Source organism: Equus caballus, chromosome 20 (genome assembly GCF_041296265.1).
Source record: "Equus caballus isolate H_3958 breed thoroughbred chromosome 20, TB-T2T, whole genome shotgun sequence".
Taxonomy (NCBI): domain Eukaryota; kingdom Metazoa; phylum Chordata; class Mammalia; order Perissodactyla; family Equidae; genus Equus; species Equus caballus.
This window is the reverse complement of record NC_091703.1, coordinates 52970129-52992179: the sequence shown is the minus strand read 5'-3', so window position 1 is coordinate 52992179 and position 22051 is coordinate 52970129. Positions and strand designations below refer to the sequence as shown.

General features: G+C 39.6%; 1 protein-coding gene across 4 annotated transcripts in view; it reads left to right on the top strand.

Moving 5' to 3' along the window:
* PKHD1 (PKHD1 ciliary IPT domain containing fibrocystin/polyductin) overlaps nucleotides 1-22051 on the top strand; it is a 414787-nt gene that overhangs the window by 191564 nt on the left and 201172 nt on the right. For all 4 annotated transcript variants that reach the window (XR_002802305.2, XM_014734488.3, XM_070244730.1 and 1 more), the window contains 4 exons: nucleotides 24-158; nucleotides 6086-6221; nucleotides 8592-8838; nucleotides 20594-20771. Coding sequence is in view for 3 of the 4 variants with exons in the window: in XM_014734488.3 (XP_014589974.3) it covers nucleotides 24-158; nucleotides 6086-6221; nucleotides 8592-8838; nucleotides 20594-20771 (696 nt within the window). In the remaining variant the exon portion in view is untranslated. The remainder of the gene's footprint in view (nucleotides 1-23; nucleotides 159-6085; nucleotides 6222-8591; nucleotides 8839-20593; nucleotides 20772-22051) is intronic.

Below are 22051 nucleotides of genomic sequence, written 5' to 3'. Positions count from 1 at the left end.
TAACATATGCCATTATTTTATAGATTTTTAGAAGTAGCAATCTTCTCCTGAAAAACTTCCAGATTTATTCATGCAGAGATTTTGGAATTGACATCTTGGAAAGTGATGTAAATACTTCAGTTACTGACAGCTTATTACTTGGTCATTTTGCCCACAAGGTAAGTGCCTTGGTGTGGTTGTTTCAGGCTGTCCATCAAAACAGAATCATATGTGCTGGGCTCCCTGGTGATCCAGGATATGTAATTTTAACAGCATTCTTTAGTGAATCTTGCATTTAACTGGTAAAAGTTGGAGGAGCTTTTTATTTGTAACAGTGGTGATATTTATAATAAAATTCAAATATACACAAAGTTTCAATGTTATGAGTCCATATAAGTCAAAGTCATGAGTAGCTTGCAGTATTCTTCTCTGGTTGCAATTTCACATTATTATCCATACCAATTCAATAATAGACCTAATAATTTTAGGTATTTACTCTAACCTCCCAAGGATTATGAAATAGCACAATTCCATGCTGTCTCTCTGCCTTGTGGTTTTCCAAGTTTCTACATCAACATTTTGTTCATAGGGTTCTTACTCCATTTAAGGTACCACCCCTCCCTGCAAAAAGGTAATATAAATTTACATTGTTTGCTATAGTATACTAGGGTTTCTTAGGTGATTCTCTAGTGCTTGCCAAAGTGTGCCTTTCTACACGATAAACATCAGATTATGGTCTGCCACTACGTGACCAGGGTACCAGATCGTAGACAAGGCAAAGAGGACTTCCCAGATGAGAAGTGCTAGTTCTACTTGAGGGCAGTCCACAGCTACCAGTGGTCTCAGTAGACTTCAGACCTATAATGGGTCTTCTAAGTTCTTGTTTTTAAAAGAGCTACATGCGTATTAGTATCATGTTGTCATAACAATCATAGATGGAAGAGACCCACAGTACTTCTAGGAACCAAGGAAAGAGCAGTCTCTTTGGTTAGTTCCTGAATGCACTGACCAATTGAAATTTAAACAATTATTGACTTTTCTACTTCCCTTGAGATCATTTCATAGCTATAGATATAAATATTGAAATTAAAAATCATTGTCTTAGTAAGCTGCACTTTCTTATGTTGAATTCTCAAACTTAGTTGAATCTCTTTTGAACCATCCTTTTCAGGAGGAAAATACCTGCCAGATTTTCCTGTTCTCTACAAGGATTACCACTTTGAGAGATGAGTCTTCCTTTTAGACTGAATAGTTTTTAAGAGAGGATGGGACCCAGATTTAGAGTCTGTGATACTGGTAGATCCAAGGCCCTGAAATTTCTCAGAAATAACCTTAGAGAAGATGCTAAAAACAAAATGCCCATCAAGCCGAGTAACTAACTGTCCTGGTAAATTAATGTCACAACATCTTAATTGATGCTAAATAGACATCGTAATTAACAGGAGAGTGACATAAATTAAGATATAAATTATAACAAAAGAGTGCTTTTCATGAGATAATAAAAGATAATCATACCCTGGGCTGGGACTTACCAGGAATGCAATGCATCTGAGGGTCCCTCAGCCTCTTAATAAGTAAGTACAGGACAAATGTCCGTGGGTGGAAAGCGTCTGTTTGTTCTAGGAGACATCTAGATCTTGCTTAGGCATCCTAATCATAAAACTGTGCAGTTTTAGAGCTAAATATTACCTAAGAGTTGATAGTTAGAATGCCTGAATTTACAGGTAAGTAAGTGGAGGTTTTGGGAAGTCAAATGATAGCCCATGATCCGTGCCGGTATTGTGGAGTCAGGGCCTCCTGGACATCCTCCCACTCCTGGTCAAACACTCTTAATTACACATGGAAAAGAGCTTTGGCAATGAGCCGACTCCAGTAATAATGCCGACTCTGGTATTCCCTGAAGTGTTTTCCATGGAAGGCTAGCCCCCAGAGAGCGTCTAGGAGAGGAAGATTCTTTGGTTAATTACATTTAAGTGATGCTGTTTATCATACCTCCCAAACCCTGAAATCTGCATTGCATATCAGCACCTGAAAGGCTCTGGGAAATCGGAGGGTTGAAATACCTGAATCTTTATTTAACACAATATTTCTCAGATTTACTTGGGAACCACTTCATTGCCATATGAAATTGTGTGTCAGTTGTTAGAAAAAAAAGGATGCCTGACCTCTCTGTGGTTGTGGAGCTCTGATTTTAGCCTCTATCTTTTGAGCCTGCTAGTCCTTTATGAATTAAGATTTTCAGCAAATTTGACCTATCCGTTCTTAGACCTTCCATCCACACATAATTGGTGGCACACAATTATCAGTGAATCATATCTTGAAACAAACAGTAATTTCTGGAAGAACTTTTTGTTAGAAGGGATTTTTTTTTTCTCCTTTCAGCATACTTGTGTATGTCGCTACTCTCACACTCAACATTAGCTTTATGTTGAAATGGATAGAATAATTTTCAGTGAGGATGGCATTAATATGCAAAAAAAGGAGGTGCGCTATACGATCACTATACATCCTAGTTTGGTTGTGGTGTTTGTTTTCACTCCTTGTCCTCAAATTCTGTCTAAACAACATCCCCTTTCACACTCTCAAAATGCCTTTACTTGGGTGTAGATTATGGTCACTCTACTTTGGAAGTATCTGTAGGATGGTTGTCTTTTTGTTGTTATTATAATTAATTTGAGCAGATGATATGACTTTAAAAAATATCTTACTCAGACAGACCCTGATGGGGTTGCTTCATTCTTCCTCCTATTTCTCCAAGGGGTACTTCCCATTTTCACTTGCGGATTTGTCTTCCTCCATTTAGACCTTTCGTCTTTGGGGTTTCTAAATCCTGTTGTAGAGCGCCTTCTCTTCTCAATATACTTGCTCTCCCTGGGAGAAATCTCATTTTCTCTAGTGGTTTCAATTACCATCCACATGCTGATGTCTCCCATATATTTGCATTTATTTCTACCATTTTATTTTGTGTTTTCAGTTTGCAATCAGTTTTCTTTGTTTCTTTTTTTCTACTTTCCAAACGTGATTTGTCTTGCATTGAACAGTATCTTTTTTACATTTACTCATTTGAAAGTTATTCATTCTTTTATGATTATTTTAGTTATTGAACTGAAATTTTTAACGTCTGCTTGTCTTAAGGAAATCTGAATTATGTCAGCACTATTAAACTACCTGAGCGATGCAAGGACCTTAAACTCCTTTCACTTTTTTCTTCACCCTCCCATGTTGTATGTTATTTTTCTCTAGTATTTATTCCAGTTTTTAAAATAAGTGTTTCATGGAAATATAACGTTTTGGAGAAAAGTGCACAAATCACAAATGAAGAGCTCAATGGATTTTTATAAAGCAAAAAGCGTGTCCCTACCACCTAGATCAAGAAATAGAAGATTACCAACTCCTCTGAAGCCCCTTCATGCCTCCTCCCACTCAACTTCAACCTCCAGCTCCCCAGCCAAAGGGGAACAATTAGTCAGACTTCTATCAACATAGATCAATTTCAAATCTGTTTTTGAACTTTATATAAATGGAATTATAGAGCATGTAACTCTTCCATGCTTGGCTTCTTTGGCACAACATTATGTCCATAGGATTCATCCATGTTTTTATATGTTGCAATAATTTATTCTTCCAATCATTATGTAGTATTCCATTTTATGACTGTACCACAGTTTTTTAGAACTATGTTGCTATTGATGGACATTTGATCATTTCAAGTCTTGGGTTATTACAAATACTAATGTTATGAACATTCTTCTATATGTCTCTTGGTGTTCATGTGCATGCATTTCTGTCGAATGTATGCCAAGTTGTAAAATTGCCGGTTCAGAGGATATCGCTTTAGCTTTAGTGGATAATGCCAAACAACAATCCCAAACGTATACACTTGAACCCACAGTGTGGGAGAAGGGTTTCACAGCTACATCCTGGAATTCCTTTTGACCAACATCCTAGAGATTTCCTTCATGTCTCCCTAGGTTGGAATTCATTCTCCTGATTGCCACATCTTCTTCCTTTCTGATTTAACTCCTCTTTTTATTAGACCAAAGCCTATAGTAACTTTCTTACCAAAGTGGGGGTCTGTGGAGGTAACGATTTTGAGCCAGAAATGGAGGCTCCTTTATTGATAGGTTTTTGGTTATAGAATACCAGGTCGGAGTTCATTTTACCTTGACGTTTTTCAGTTGTCAAGTTGTCCATTGTCTTCTAGCTTCTAGTCTTGAGGTTGGATAATTTTAAGATACTCTGATTCTAGGTCTTCTATAGATAATCTTTTAGTTTTCCCCCTTTGGAAGTTTTTAGGATCTTGTCCTTGTCCCTGGTGTTTTACAATTTTAATATGAGATACTGTGGTGTGGCTTTTTGTTGTAACCGCTGTGTTAGGCAGTGGGTGGGTCTTTTCAGGCTGGAAAATTGTATCCTTCCCTTCTGGGAAGTTTTCTTCAGTTATTTCTTTGATAATTTGCTCCTCTATATATTCCTTCTCTCTTTTTTTTGGAACTATTATTTGGATATTGGACCCCCTGGATTGCTTTTCTAAACTTCTTAATTTTCTTTCTGATTTTCCAACTGTCTTTTTATTCTACTTTCTAGGATGTTTTCTCGCTTTTTTCTATTGAATTTGTTATTTTGGCTCTCCTGTTTTCATTCTCTTTTCTTTTCTGAAAAATCCCTTTTTAGGCTTCTTCTCCTTGTTTCATGGAAATAGTATATTTATTTCTTTGAGGTTATTAATGGTAATGTTTAAGTATTCTTATGATTCCTATGCTGGCTTTGCTGCACCGGGTTTCTTTTCTTCTGTTTGTTTCTTTTATTATCGTCTTTCAAGCTAGTGATGCCTGACAAATTTCGGGTGATCTTCAGATATACAATTATTTTTAACAGTGGCACCGTGAGGCACTAACAACTTAATCAGATAAAGTTTGTTGAAGAGATTTTGTGGAAAATCATGGAATCAGTTTTTGTTTCTTTTTAGACTTTTTAATATTTATTGTTTATAATAATATAAGTAAAACTGACATTTTTGATGTACAGTTCTATGAATTTTAACATATGCATAGATTTATGTATCTACTACCACTACAATCAAGATACAGAACAGTTGCAACAACCCAGAACTCCCCCGGGCTCCATCCTTGCAGCCTCATCCCCCTCTCCTGTATAACCCCTGGAGATCACTAATCTATTCTCAGTCACTGTAGTCTTGTCTTTTCAACAATCATATAAATGGAATCAGATAGTATGTAACCCTTTGAGACCGGGGTCTTTCACTCCCAAATGTCTTTGGGATTCATCTAACTTGTTGCAAGAAGCAATATTCTATTCCTTATTATTGTTGGGTAGTCTTCCACTATAAGGATGTACTACAGTTTGTCTATCCATTCACTCGTTGAAGGACATTTGAGTTGTTCCCAGATTTGGTGACTGCAAATGGAACTGTTATAACCATTTGTGTAACGTTTTATATGAACGTAAGTTTTCATTGCCCTCAGGTAAATACATACGAGCTGAATTGCTAGGTCAAATGATAAGAGTATGTTTAACTTTATAAGAAACTGCCAAACTATTTTCCACAGTAGCTGTACCACTTTGCATTCTCACAGGCAATAGTAGGAGAGTTTCAGTTGTTCCTTATCCTCATCAGCACTCGTATTGTCATTATTTTTTATTTAATCATTCTAATAGGTGTATAGGATATCTTATCATGATCCTTTGTTATATATGTGATTTGCAAATATTTTCTCCCAGTATAGATTGTCTTTTGTTTTTTGGTGAGGAAGGTTGGCTCTGAGCAAACATCTGTTGCCAATCTTCCTCTTTTTGCTCAAGGAAGATTGTCCCTGAGCTAACATCTGTGCCAGTCTTCCTCTATTTTGTATGTGGGACACCTCCACAGCACAGCTTAACAAGTGGTGCTGGGTCTGCAACTGTGGTCTGAAGCCATGAACCCTGGGCTGGCAAAGCGGAGTAGGCAAACTTAACCACTACCCCACCGGGCCTGCCCCTAGCTTGTCTTTTTATTCTCTTGCTTTCATTCATATAGTGTAAGTTGCATTTCATGTGGCCAGTCCTCTTATTTTTCTATCCTTTTTTATTCTCTTCTTAATCACAGGGAAGCCTGTGTATGTCAGCTGGGATCAAAACTCCCAAAAGGCAGGAACTGGTAGTATCTAACACAACCTTTGTTAACTTTGATCTCACTGAGTGTGTGGCCATCAGGACCTGTTCGGGCTGTTCCCGAGGACAGGGTAAGTTGTTTGAATAGATAAGACAGATGGTAAATAAGGCTAATACTCAAGTAAATGTGATAAATAGTGGCAAAGCCATTGTGATTCCATTATTTCTTTTAGTTATAAGATTGCATCAGTAGAAATTGCGGCTCAAATCTCCTAAAAGAAATCCTAGAGGATGCCAGGGATCCCAATGGGGCTCCTGCAGCTCTCGGTTCCTATGTCGGGAACTCTCCCACACTTTCCCACACTCCCGTATGGTGCTGTGTCTCTGCTGGCCTCTGAGCTTCATAAAGGAGGGATTATGTCTCTCCTGATCAGAGATTTATCATTAGTACCTAGGAGCCTGGTGCCCAGTAGATTCATGCATTACATTAATGAATGGAGTTGGATGGACCAAAATATAGATATAAATTAACACACATGCAATCTTTCCTGAAAAAGCCAGAGTTCAGGTATTTGAAGTTTTTAGCATCCCAAGACTTGTTGTGTACACAAAGAGAACCCTAGGAATTCTTGCTCACTTGTTAACCACATCTCAGAGGTGGTGAGAAATACCTTGGCAGACTCATGGGCCAAGGTGAAAAGAAGTAGAGAGCAATCTAGTTGATTTGATCACTGTAAACAGACAAACCAAGTAATTCAAGTAAATATGCTCTTGTGGTTTGAATCACCAATTTAGATAATTGTTTGTTTTTTTAATTAAATGAATAATCAGCAAGTCTCCACTTTACTTTTTTTTTTCTTTTCCTGTATAGGCAGAGCCAAAGATTATTTTTATTTGGGTGGCATCTGAATTTAAGATTGTAGAAATAATAGTAGGAATAAAAACTGCCTTATGGCAATCACTTCAGATCACAATTCCTCAGTTCTTTCACAGCTTCACTGTTTCATATCATTCATAAGACACCAAAAAAAAAACACACTACTCCTTATGGGTTCTAATCTCTTCTCACCGGATGATGTTGGCTAAGCCATCTCTTTCATTTGTTTAAAAATTGACTATTCTAGGTTCTGTTTAAGGAACTAGGGGTAGGGTACAAAGAAATGACACATGGTTCTTGTCTTCCAGAAGCTCTCAATCTAGACACAAAAATAGATGTCTAAGACATTGTACTAGAGTGCGATGAGTACAGGCCTAGAGGACTGAACAAGGTGAGATAGGGGAGAAAGGAAGGGGTCACGTCAGGTTGCGCTCTCGAGCAGGGTTTTGAAAGGCGAGTGGAAGTTCGCAAGGAGGAATAGGCAGGGAAAAGTTTCTAGATATTAGGAGCAGCATATGCAGACAATAGAAGTTCCAAAGAGCAAGTTGTGCTTGGGGGATTGCAAAGAAGTCCAACGTGACTGGATTGTAGACAGCAGGTGACTGTCGTATTAGATGAACTGAAGAAGTTACAAGAGGTGGGATCACGGAGTCTTAAATGCATGACTTAAGTCACTGCATGGACTCTACTGGAATGCAAAACGAAAACATTAGGGCCTCTGTTTATTTGTATCTTATTTTTTAATTTTATTTTTTGTCTGTATTTTATAGTGTACATGATACAGCAATCCAGTAGCATATGTACTGAGAGATGTGTACTGAACTTTTACATTTTAACGACAAGGGTGTGTGTATTAGAAGACCTGGGCAACTGGACTAACAGTACTGCCAGTGAATCACATGGAGCTGGTGTGAGGGAAAGACTGCTAAGGAGTGCTGCCCTAGAGTTGTACTTAAAAGTGTGTTACTCTTGCTATTTGCCCACATGATTGATTGAATATTGCTTTTGAGTGTAAATGTTTAGAGTATAAATCTTGTAAGAGGTGGGGTTGGACTCACATAGAAGAGCTGGAGCAGAAAGGTTGAAAGACTAACCCGTAGCACTTTAGTATTTAGGGATAAGTAAATTGGTGTTCTATGCCTCTATTTCCCACTAGACAACGGTTTCTCACCCTTGGCACTGTTGGCATTTGGGGCTGGATAATTTTTTGTTGTGGGGATTGCCCTGTGCATGGTAGAATGGTTAGCAGCATCTCTGCCTCTACTCACATGCCAATAGCACTGCCATCCACCCAGTTGTGACAGCCAAAAATGATTCCAAATGGTGCCAGTGTTCCCCAGGGGACAAGACCACCACTGGTTGAGAATCACTGTGCTAGAATACAGTGTGCACGAAGGCGGAGCCGGTACTGCTCTTGTTTCCCTCTGCATCTCCAGCACATACCACAGAGCCTGGCATACAGTAACCACTCATAATATGTTTTTTCTTGAATGAATGAGTGAATTGTAAAAGTGTATAAATATGCAATTTAAAGTACTGAAAATATCCCGTGAATTCAGCTGCCATTTGTTACGATAGTCTTTTGTACTATTGTGTAACTGTCTTTCCATCTTTTGACTTGTAGGTGGATTTACTGTGAAGACCAACCAGTTGAAGTTTACAAACTCTCCAAACTTAGTTGCATTTCCGTTTGCTCATGCAGCAATTTTGGAAGACCTGGATGGGTCTCTGTCTGGCAAAAATAGAAGTCACATTCTTGCTTCTATGGAAACACTTTCAGCTTCTTGTTGGGTGAATACCAGCTTCAGTCAGGTTGTCTCCGGCAGCGTCTGTGGAGAGGATGTTCTCTTTCATCGTATGTCTATTGGCTTGTAAGTTGAATTAACTGTACATTTTAGCTTGCCAATGCGCATGCATATATCGTTCAGACCATTGATGTTTGTAGAAGGGATGTTGTTTTTTAGATTCTAATTAAGTTCTACAAAAGTGGTGTGGGAATGATTCTGACAGCTGTCAAATCACAAGTTTATGGTAGTTTTAGGCTGCTCCAAATGGCAGCTAACTCTCAATATCACTAGATCAGATCTCGTAGCCCTTGACCTCTCATTGACATTTTGAGCTAATAGCTTCCTATTGAAAAGACTTGCAACCAACAGATAATTTTAAATTTATTTTAAATAAAAGTATTATTAAAAAATTCCAATAATGTCCATTCTCATTTATATACACATACTCTCCTTAAGCTCTTTTTAAGTGTTCAAGACGCTCCAGGGAAGCAATTGCTGATGCCTTCCTATTACTTGCAAAGTTGCTTCCCTCCAGTTCATTTTCGTTGTTAATTTCATGAACTATTGGATTCGTACAAAACATTTCCTATTAATATTGGACCAAGGACTCCTTGGTTATGCTACTCAAACTACCATTAAGTGAGCAGCTGGGCTGTTTATAATGCATAACAGGCTTGCTTCTGCCCTCTTTAATTTCCAGGTAATGATTGCTGAGTGTCGAGGGTTCTTTTACCTATTTCAAATGCATTGTATATATTTAGTCACATTTCTGTCCTTTCTTTGTTTTAAGTGCATGAATATTAAGTCAAATGATTCAGCCAGACCATGTGAGCATCTTATTTCAACAGGTAAACTCCAGAGAGTGAGTCAATGTGGTCAGGATTGCACTCACTCTGCATTTTGAATGCATATGGAATCAGTATCTTGACATTCTGTTTTAGAAGTCTTACTAATACACTGCTAGCATTGAATAGTCTGAAAATTTCCCCCTTTGGCTTTCCAAGACTGTTTATTATTCTGTCTAATGTTAACAGGTTCAATTCCAGTGAGCAACATAGCAATGTGGAGGCATATATTCTCATTTCTAACCATTGGGAGTGTGCAGAGCATGACTTTTTTTTTCATTCTCAGGGATGCATCCTGATTTTTATTGTTATTTTACTGATTTTACCAAAGAAGTTTTAATGGATATTTTGAGATTTGTAAAAGTTAGTGATTTCTTATATGCATTTTTTCAAATGAGGAAAATTGAAACAGATTCATGTAGTTACAAAGAACAGTAGGTGCTTGTGTGATATTTATTTCTCTGTGTTTTTGGTACTCCTTTTTTATGCCTTACTTTGAGACCTACTGGGAGACCGTCTGTTAGAGAGGCATGTAGCAATGTGGTGTGAGAAGGCTCTGTAGCTAGAACCGTCTGAGCGTCTGTTCTTGGAGATCTTTGAGACAGGATGCTTAGCTGCTTACCTTGGCAGCAGGTCATGATCCAGCACTCAGGGACTGACGAGGTCAAAAAGACAATAATCCTGATATGATCTTCTCAGATTCAAAGGCTCCTATTAGGGTGGAAAATGTGTCTTGGTTTGTCTGGAAATTTCCTGGTTTTAAAATAGAAAATCTCATGGCCCAGAAAGCCCTCCAGTTTTGAGAAAGCCAGGATGGTTAGTCACCTTCCTTCCTAGGCTTCTATTTAAAAATTTTGGGGTTGACTCCCAGGTCTATGGAGAAATGCCCAACTACCCCAAATTAGCCTCAGGGAAGTCTCAGCTTGCTCCCAAATATATCTCTTGGCCCCAGTGTCCTCACCCCAGGAGAAGAGGATTGGACGAGATGATCTCTAAGACCTTGCTTGTCAAAGTGCATCAACATCACCTGGGAGCTTGTTCGGCCCAGGGACTCTCAGGCTCCACCCTAGACATCCTGAATCAGAATCCCCAGGTGATTTAGGGTAGTTTTAGAAGCACTGCTCTGAGGTCCTTCTAACTTTCTCTTTCTATGATTCTATCCTTAGCTATTTGTGCTCAGTGACTTGATCTTTGTCCCAGAGCATTATAACCTCATTAGGAGCATGTCAGAACTAATGAGCAATTTGAATTCAGCATAGATACAAACTTTGCTGCATTTCATGGAGAAAGGATTAATTTGTTGTGCTGTTTGCCCTGGAGCAAGCACCCTAAGAGTTGATTTACAAAGCTCTCACAGTCATGATCTTTTGGGGTTGCATGTTGATGGAGATGTGATATGGCACAAGCACCCTGCTGTCCTCACTCATCCTCCTCCCTCAGCACAAAGTCTCCAGAGGGCAGGGTGTGAGGCCTTACATAGCTGCGTAAACAAGGCACCCCATTGCCCGCTGGCTAACAGCCAAGTGGTTGGAGTGTGATTTCTTCCTTGGAAGGCCATCTCTCTGGTCCATTTTCACTGTGAGTTCTTTGTTTGGCATTGGTGACCTTCTGTCCCTGTGCCTTACTACCTTATTTAAGTCTGATGGGTGCCCTTATTGGTGGCACTTCCTATTTTATAGCGCCCTTTAACTCAGCCCTGCCAGATGGGTTGACAGAGGTATATAAATATTTGAAGTTGGTGATAATGTTTAACAGTGAGGTGAAGAAAAAATTCCCACCCTCTACAAGGCAGAATCTAGTTTGTGTTTTGTTAAAGTGACAACATGCTTGATCAGCATGAGTGCTGCTTTATATTGTTCTCTCTCTCAATCGCCAGTTCTAAGAACGTGCTCTCTTTAGGAGCCACAGGTGTTCTGGATCGTTTCCTTTCCTAGCTTCTGTTTCTACTAGTCTCATTCTACCAACCCCATCCTTCCTGATAAGACATGGGTGGCAGTAGCCCTACCAATGTAAGTCAGAATCTCATTTCAGAAAAATATCAGTGACCATTTTCTCTGGAGGTCTCATAATGATGACGTACCTCACACAGTTCTTGGATTTATTGATCCCCAAATTTCTTCTATTTTCTTCTGTATAGTGATAATTACATGGAACACAGATAATATTACCCATAGGTCTTTGCGTGTTGATTCTAGGTCTCCTTTGTCAGCTCTTCTCCCTGTCCCTTAAATGCTAGTGTTCCTTAGGGTTCTGTGAGGAGCTTTCCTTTCATCTCAAGTCATACTCTTCCCAAGTGATCTGGATTATTTCACAGCCTCAGTTCACATTCACTGATCATTCCAGACTTTTTCCCTCCAGTTTACACTGCTCTACTGAACTCCAGACCCATTTATCCAACTCACCTTAGGATCTGCACTGTCCAGTATTGTGGCCACTAGCCACATGTGGCTAATGAACACTTGAAACGTGGCTCATCCAAATTGAGATGTGCTGTAAGTGTAAATTATACACCATATTTCTAAGACTTTGTAGGAAAAAAAGAATGTAAAATATCTCAATAGTTTGTTTATATCGATTACGTTGAAATGATAATATTTTGGGTATATTGGGTTTAATATATTATTAAAATTAATTTCACCCGTTTCTTTTCACTTTTTAAATGTGGCCTCTGTAAAATTTAAGATTATGTTTGTGGCTTGCATTTATGGCTTGCATTGTGTTTCTATTGAAGAGCAATGCTTTCAGTATTTCCTCTAGAGTGTTTAACAGCCATCTCAAACTCCACTTGTCAAAATTGAACTTATGGTCTTTGTCCATAAATCCATTCCTCCCTGGGTGTTCAGAATCCCTAGGTGTTGAGGCAAATGCTTCAATTATCTAAACCAGAAACATGGAGTCACCCTTGACTCATCTTCTTACCTCATTTCTCCATAAGTCACCTACTAAGTCCAGTCCATTTAACCTCCTTAAAAAATCCCTCTTGAGTCTTCCTACTTCTCTCCTTCCCAGCTTGCCCTCTCTAGTCCAGGCCATTATCACCTCTCACCTGCATAATCACGGCAGCTTCTTAGCTTGCTGCCTTGCTGTGCTCCTATCCTTAAACTTGATAAATGCAGATCTGGTCTTGCCATTCATTCCTTCTCTTGCTTGAAACTTTTTAATGGCTTCCTATTGCCTCCTGAAGAAAGTCAACCTTCCTTAATGTCTCATGGGCCCTTCATGACCTGCTCCTTGTTTCTAGTTCAGCATCATCTCTCAGCACCCTGCCCTCCCTTCCCAGCATTCTATGCCTCAGCCACACTTCTTTGGGTCTTTCAATTCATAAGGTTCAGCTTTCATGAACTCAGCACGAAGGTCATTTTCTCTGGTAAGCTTCCCTGAGCTTCCTGCACAGGTTTTGGTCTCCCTGCTGTGTGCTGGCTCTCTATACCTGCTCTAACCAACACTCATAGCTCCTGCATAGCTCTATAATTTGTCCCTCTCTTCTCATGCATGGTAAATAGGACAAGATAGTGTTCTTGTGTGTGTGTCTGTTTGTATTTTAGTGTACAATACCACCTTGAACACATAGTAACTTAATAAAATTAGTATTGAATAAATGAATATAAATAAAAAAATTATGGGCACCCCAAAATCTTCCTCTAGCATCCTTATTGTCCATTTCTCTTAGGACATACTTATAAAGAGTCCATGGCACTCAATTTTTCTTCAGAAGACCCAAAATTAAAATGCTATTCTCAGTCTTTATTTCTAAAATTCCTGGGAACGTCTAATACTTAAGAATGTCCTTTCATAATGTCTTCTAGGCTTTGCTTTCCTGGGGCTACCCGTTGACCAGATGATTTATTTTAACAGCTGATCCTCTCTCCTTCTCTGCTGTACCCCTTCCCCACCCCTGCTGAGTCATCAGTTCACCTGCATTTGCAATTGTCTTCTTGCCTTGGTGGTGTAGCTGCATAGAACTGTGATGAGGAGAATGAGCACTCAGTGCTCACAATTACCGCCTGGGAATTGTTATTATTCTTTTTGGTCTAGAGCGCTCTATAACCTTCAGTGGTCATAGACTTATTCAGATTAAAAATCAAACCTTGATCTGTCTTCCAATTATTGACTGGATTGAGTGTGGGAGAATGAAAAGAGTTTGTGAGATGTTGTTGGTTGACAAACCAGTCCTTCTAACTTTTTATAGGATGTATATAAAATAAAGTCAGGACATATATATATATTTAAAGTTATTTTTCAAACACTGAAGAATAGAGAAGTGATTAAGAATCATTTGTGGGTACAAGTCATAGCCCCCCCACCCCCACTTCCTAGGTGTACTCCTTTGGGCAAGTTACTTCCCCTCTTTCTGCTTCAGTTCTCACATCAGTAAAACAGGCATAACGGTATTTATCTCACAGGATCATTGCCTGGTATGTAGTAAGTGCCCAATAAATGTTGTCTTTAAGAAGTCTCTACGTTTGTGATGTACAAAACAACATATAAACATCCTGCTAATTTAATAAAATACTATAGATTATTATGTTTCTGAGAAACAAATGCCTGGCAAGGGAATTAAGTTTGCTCAAATGTAACTCAATCCTATTCTTGAAAAATAGGGAATACTTTCCAATAGTCACATGAAGTTGTCCCGATCCAGCAAAACCTCCCAGGGAGTCATAGACTCTGGAGTCGTTCAGGACAGTCTTTGGTTCATTGTGCCCCAATACCTTCTGTTTCTTCCTTCCTGCTTCTCCTGGAAAAGACAAGGTTAATGTTCTTGTTGATCACCTTGAGTCTTAGATCGCGCTTAATATCCTCTCCTGTAGTGCTAGCGTTCAGTTTTCACCTATGCAACTGCTCTTAATGTGTCAGTGTTCAAAGTATGAGGCACCCCCTGCCTCTGTGAATGCAAAAGTAAAGAAGAGTTCAAATGGAAATTTTGGCCTAGCTTTTCCTTTAATAATCGCCTGACTCTCCTTCCTAGGGATAAAGAGGCACAGCATCACTAATAGTATCTTTTCAGTCCTCAAGAAAAAAACCCATGTGAGACAGGAAAATTCCAAGAAGTGTTATCCTTTCTTGGCAGCAGAGGTTACAGAAGCAAATAGAAAAAAGATCTAAAAGTCTTAGTGAACCCCAAACTGAGGAAAGCATCAGTACTACATGGTTATGAAATTTTATGAATCATAAAGGGGTCCAGTAATGTGCTGGTAAATGTTTAGCAACTAGCTCTCTAGAATAAAAAGCCCTAACTTGTGGTATTTGCCTAATTCCGTGGTGAAAATACTCTTACATGACCTATGTAGGCTACCATCATGGCATTGGGAAGAGGGGCTGACAATTAGCTCATGAGCAGGTGTCAGTCGGCTCCACCACAGCACCAGGTGTGTGTATATATATATATAAAAAAGGGAAGATACACTTCTTAGTCTAACTCCCTACCTGATACATAAAATCATTTTCTGATATTCCTGACAGGTAGTTGTCTACCTTGGGGTTGTAAGCTCTGGTGGTGGTATTCTCATGTGCTGAGGCAGCCATTCCAGCTGGAGTCAACAGATCAAGAGAAGAGATGCAATAGTGTATGAAGGACCATCTAAGCAGGATGATAGAATGTCTTGCTTCTCTTCATGGATTAAGATAGAATAAGCAAGAAGCATTGTCCCAAGTGTGTTACAAAAACCATAGACGCTACTTTTGAGGAGATGCTAGGTTGATTCTGGGGCTTCTCTACAATAAGTTATTACTGCTTTAGCCAACTATGAAAAAGGATAAACAGAAATATACACTGGCAAAGTCATGGAGGAGTGGTGTTGGGTGCTCCTGCCAGACACACGAGGATTATTTAATCATCTGGCTTGCCTCTCTCCCTACCAGCTGTATTTCGTATGTGAATTTAAGGATTGCTAAAAGTTGAGGGGGAAGGCTGAGTGTTGTGATTTCTTTCCTCTTACTCAGAAGGAGAAATATTTAAGTGCTTCTCAATTAATAAGGGCATATGTCAAACAACCATTACTGCTACACGTAAAATAGCACTAGATGACGACAGGTCAACAGGTAGGATAATGGCCCTTTCTCTCTGTGAGCCTAGTGTATTTTTAAAAGATGCTCAAGCAAGCTGTGTTGCAAAAATTTGTTGGTTGTGCTCAAAATTTTGACTTTGTCCTCTTTGTGCAGTGAAAGATGAGAGTGACAACAGCAAGCACTAACCTTCAATAGATGCTAGCAGCACCTTTTGGGGCTGGTTATTATGATGTGTCCGGCTTAGGAAGTGTGTCATTATAAAGGGTTTATTTTACAATTGTTCTGAATTTAGAGCATTTAGAGCTCAAGACAGTGTTTGTCTTAATACACAGAGATATGGACTCTGAGGAAGAGTAAGCTAATGGTAAACACAAAAATGGGAGTTAATACTTATTCTCACTGGTATTGCTGATTGCCTAACAAATCCTTTCTAAGCAGTATACATTCAACAGTTCTGCACAGTGCAGGGGCACTAAATGACGTAATTGTTTACGCAACTAGGATTGTAAATTGGTACTTAAGCTGGGAAGTTTTATGGAGAGATAGTGCTATATTTCTAGAGGAATATGTCTCAATTAAAAACAGCCTTGGTTATTAAACAAAAAAAAGAACAAAAATTAAGACACTGCACAGGACAGGGAAGGCTCGTAGTTCTGTTGTCTTTTTGATTGTGTATACGAGCTGTTGCTGACGCCGAGGTAAGGGTTAACATTTAAAATGGACCGGTTGCCTCCTGATTTCTTGCACATAAAGCCATGAGAAGTTCAGGGAGAGACTTCTTCCCGTAGTAATGAAGCTTTCTGCTGCTAATGGCCCATGCAGACTCCCTTGGCTCCTCCAAATTAGAAACACTTTTGTGTTCCTTTGCTTCATTAAAAGTAAAGAGAGGGAGATTGGTGGCTATTTAGGGCAAGCAAAAATTGTAGTAATTATGGTTGGTAAATTCTCTTCATGGTGTTCTTCGATGCTTGATGTTCTTTTGGTGCTTTTCAGAAGAGCCCACCACTGTCACTGCTGGCATTTGGCCTAGAAGGATGGGAGCTGATTTGACTCGGAATTTTTGGCCCCCGGTCATGGTCAACTGAAGGCATCTTGCTTACTGGGAGATGGGTCTTTTACATTTTGATTTGCTTTTCCGAGTGCACCATATAACCCTTTCCACTACCAGCTGTGATAAAGGTATACGTGATAACCTCCTTCTGTACCAGTATTGCACCACAGAAAGCTGGTGCTGCACATGAGTGCCTGTGCAATTACATCCCACATAAGCCTGGGTTGAGATGGATAGGGTGGCCTGATAGGATCAGGGCAATGCAAGAAGGAGGAGGAGGAGAAGATAATTTAGGATCACGATGTGCCATGGTGGGTCTCTGGTTGATCAAGGGGTTAGCATCAGGTTACTGGATGCTGGTTGGAAGAAGAAGGCATCAAAAGGAAGGTACAAAAGTCCCAAAGATGAATAGACTTGAATAATTCTTAGCATTTAGCGGGTCATGTTGACAAGGGCCTTCAGAAATTGGGTGGTATGATCTGAAAGGTGACTCCTTCAACCATTGAAATAAGAATTTGTAGAAACTGAACCAGAAGAAATCATGTCCTAAAAATTGATTTATAACTGTGACACTGATGGAAATTTGAGAAATAATTAAGTCTAATCAAAATGGCCAGGGGGATTCTTGGGGTCACACTGCTGGAATGAGGAAGCTTTTCTGGAAATATGATATGATATCTTAAAGTGAGTGACAAAATATAGGTTGGTAAGGCAAAATGAGTGACAAAGTATAGGTTGGAGGAATTCAATATGAACAGATGGCTGCATTTGAACAAAAAGAATTCTTCTTTTGGTCTATAGTTAAAAAAAAAAACTATTTGTAAAAGTGGTTTAATTGAGAGCACTTGACTAGGATAAAAGAGATATAAGTTCATAAGGAAGTCTTAAACCAGGGCCTACTATTAGTGTAGATTGCTTGTATATGCCCAGGAAAGGTTTTCTGACCACTAAGTGTAAGATTTTAAGGCCTGTTGGCAAATATCCTGTTGATTCGGGGTTGACTGTTAAGTTCTGATAACTTGTGATCAACTGCTTATCTCCTTCGAATAATAAGTTTACAGGAAATCTCCTGACACTCATGTGGTTTTCCGGGTAAACTTCACTGTTGGGAAGAAACATCCCTAAGCAGTTCTTTGGAGTGTTCTAGTCCATTTAACACTTGTTTACTCATTCAACAAATGTTTATTGAATACCTACTATGTGAAAGGCAGTTTTATTTTTTACTGTGAATTATTAAATGGAAATTCTGATTTATCAATTAGTGTCTCTTGGATTTAGGTCTTGTGATTCATTTTCCAGAGCCCATATATCTCTGTGAAAGCTGAAAGCATGCACTTTCAGAACCTGAAACACTCAGAATCATTTTCTGGACTGTGGGGAATCCCACCTTATATACCAACCATGGTACCTACCACAGCCAACTTATCTACATCTGTGGTATTTCTTGGTTCCAAATTCTCTTTTCTTAGCACATTTGCTTTACAATCATTTCCCAGAAGCCTATATTTATTCATTATATATATTAGCTGGTCCAAATTGTGCTGGATGATCTCCTGGGACTCTGAGGCATCGTTTTAGTCAAGGAAAGAGGGAGCCATGACTATGGAGGACAAATGGCTGGAAAATACAAGGAAGAAAATTAAGCTTTTAAAGCTAGTCTAAATATTAAAATTTAAAAATAAATTCCATAAACAGAGGAGGAATTTGAGGATGCGAATGCCCCTTAACTAGAAGGAGGGACAGGTTAGAATATGGAGGAAATTCCTGTAACGGACTGGAAGTTCCAACAGATGACCCGCATGTCCAGTCTGAGTCTAAGAATATGAGTTGAGGATTGTCCTTTAGTTCCAATTTAACTCCTGACAGACTTATGAAACACACCCTCAGTATCCCAGGTGCAGAGAGAGGAAGAAGTCTCCCACCCCAAGATTTCTAGTTTCAGTAAACACTGCGTAAGGAAGGCTGGGGAAAGAGTAGTTCTATTCCAAATGCCCTGAGCATTTTTCATCCCTTTCATTTTATTAATTAGCAGATGAAACAAAGGCATTTGACCTTACAAGAAATATGTGTCAAGTGCTGCATGGCCAGGACCAAGGCTCTGTATCCTGAAAGGTTTTCTTTTTTTTTTTTTTATTATTATTTATTTATTTTTTTGAGGAAGACTAGCCCTGAGCTAACATCTGCCAATCCTCCTCTTTTTGCTGAGGAAGACTGGTCCTGAGCTGACATCCGTGCCCATCTTCCTCTACTTTTTTATATGTGGGATGCCTACCACAGCATGGCTTGCCAAGCAGTGCCATGTCCACACCTGGGATTCGAACTGGCGAACCCTGGGCCACCGAAGCGGAACGTGTGCACTTAATCGCTGCGCCACTGGGCTGGCCTCGTGAAAGGTTTTCAAATGACCAAACATTCTGGATAAACCTCTAGACACTGAAACACGTAGGACAGAATGGTAGATCTGGCACATCTGAGGTTCTTTCTTAGATGAGTTGTAGGTAGATGTTGTTGGACTTGGGGATGGTTATTGAATACTTCATATACATTATCGCTTTGAGTTTTCTAGTAGCTTATGAGATACACGCTCTTGTTGCCTCCATTTAAAAAAGAAAAGCAAATTAAAGCTTAAAGGAGGTCAGTAATTTGCCCAAGTTCATACACCTAGTGCACACAGATGTAGATTCCCAATTTACACCCATTTGACCAAAGAGCCCAGGCATTTAACAGTAAAAACAGTTTCCTTTTATAATATGCCGCTGGATTGTAAATCGCCTTCGGATTTGCTCATGCCGCACCGCACTTTGAAAACCCAACATCCTCCTTGTCTCCTTTCCCTCTACTTTGAGAATTTAATTATCTGCCTGCAGCAAAATGCCACAGTTAAAGATTCTCGTGAAAACTAAACCAAAGGGGGAAGGGCGGTCATAATGTGTATTGATTTTTTTTTTTTTTTACTTTTGCTTTATTTTTTCTGTCCACTTTGGCTTTCTTTGAGGATCTTAGCATGTGGCTAAATCTATTGATGTTCTAGTGAACTGTTAAAAATCGCTTTCTGGGATGAGCTACGTAGAAAAATTTGTAGAAATTTAAAAATTTCTAGTTCTACCTGTGACATTCACATAATACTTTTGCCATACTGTGCCTCAGTTTCCTCATTTAGTAAAATGCAGATGTTCTAGAAACCCTTCGTGTAAATTAGAGAATCGGCACCAACTGCGTTAGGGAGAGCTCACGCATGCATTCTTCACAGAACACACACGATTTGAGTGCCCACTGTGGGCAGGGCCATATGTCAGGATACGGGATACCAAAAAGGAGAAAATATCTCTAACTTGAGGATCTCGCAATCTATGTTAACAAACAAAAAAGCAAACTCAACAACACTTAGGTGTGGTAGTAGCGGGGAGCCCTGGGCATTATGCAAGCCCAGGGAGAGGAGCCAGGTTCCCTCTTCACTCCAGGGAAGGCTTCCCAACCATTTGTGGTGGGCAGTTGGAGATGGACTTCTGAGAGTCGAGGCACTTTGGGTTCTGGGTCTCAGTCATTGCTTCCCACAGGAATATCTATTTACCAACATAGTACGTTTTCTGCTGCTGATAAACCTGGTCTATGGCAAACTTCTGGGCGTGGACATTCCTTTTTTAAAATAACGGTGTATAGTCCTGGCCTATATGAGCTCATTAAGATGGCATTTATTAGTGTCCTCAGATCTGAGCGTTACTATCTCTAATCCACCAGGCCAGTGTAAAGCACAGACAATCCAGTGGCACTTTCTCACTGGGCTGTTTTGAAAACCTCAGTACACACAGACAAAGACGACCTGAGACAGATGGGGAGAATAGAAGATGAATTACAACGGATGGAAGAGGAATGCATTAGATCCAGAATGGACAAGTAACTTAAAACCCATTTTTTTTGTTTTAAATCACCCTAGAGCTAATGCTCCGGATGTTTCTTCTGATTTAACTATGACGGACAGCAGAAATAAGACAACCACTGTCAATTACGTGCGGGACACATTGTCTAACCGTTATGGCTGGATGGCTCTGCTCTTGGATCAAGAGATGTATTCACTGAGATTCGAGACCCCTTGGATCAGCAGATCTCTGCAGGTAACCCAGGCATTCATTCATTCATTCATTCATTCATTGGTGTGTCACATTTCCCAGGAGTTCTTATCTTTCCTTCTGTGAAATACTAGTTTGCAGGTATGAGCCTCTTCTGGTGCTGATAAAACGGCAGCAGCCTTTGGCTAGATGAATGTAAACTGAAAATGAGATGTTTTTAACTTGAAAATTGTAGAATTTGTTTAAATCTCACCCTGAATGCAGAATGGTTCTGCCTGAAAATTTAACTTCATTAACACCATGGAAAATAGCTTCGAAGCATTCTATAGAATTGTATTCTTATATTATGGCTTAAGAACCAAATTACTTCACAGAAGTGTTTGTAGCCAGAGAAAATGTCTTAACAAGGCATTTTGACATTGCATACTGCCACCTTGTGGTCAAAGATTATTTTGCAGATGAAAGTCTAGACATCCATTTGGGTTGGGGTGAAGGAGTGAAATGGTTAGGGGAGGGAAGATAGGAATGATCATGTGGGAAGTGGGTGCATTTTCTGAAAAAAAAACCCAAACAATCTAGTGGATTCCCTCAAGCTCCTTTTCTTCCTTTTAACTCATTTCTTTCTTCCTCTCTCATCATACACATTCTCCCTAGAGGTGTGGGTCTTTGGGAGCTGGAAGCTGCTTTAGGTATGTCACGGTTCTGAGGAACTCAAAGCAGAATCCATTTTGATCCTCTCACCATGGCCCTCAGAAAGGATGTGCACCTCTCTTTCCTTCCTTTGAAGTTCCCAGGAGAACATTCTGGGAAGTTTTCAAAGGTAAAGGCAGTAGACTGGTGATTCTGGAGGAGGATGCCCTGGGTTTCTATCCTGGCTCAGCAGTCTCCTGCTTCAGGATGTGGGGCGAGTTAATCAAACTCTGCCTGCCTCAGTTTCCTCATCTGTAAAATGGAGGCAGTAATAGTATCAATCACTGGGGGTCTTTCCAGGATTGAACGACTTGGTATGAACGGTACCTGAGCAGGTAGCAAATGCTCCAACAGTATTAGCTATTACTGTCATAAATGGGTGGCACTCCTGTCATTGCCTGCCTCTTTAAGTTCTGGGAAAGTGGGAAAGGAATTCTCGACCTGGCTCTCTCTCTTCCAGATGTTTGACCTGGGACAAGTTAATTCACTTGTCTGGGTCTTGGTTTTCTGTTAATCGAGGTTGTTAAAAACAAAGAAACTTATGGCATAGTTCAGTCTTTATGTTCTATGATTTTGTAGCTCTGCTTATGAATTTATTATGGAGTGGACTTAAGTAAGCCCATTTCCCACAATAA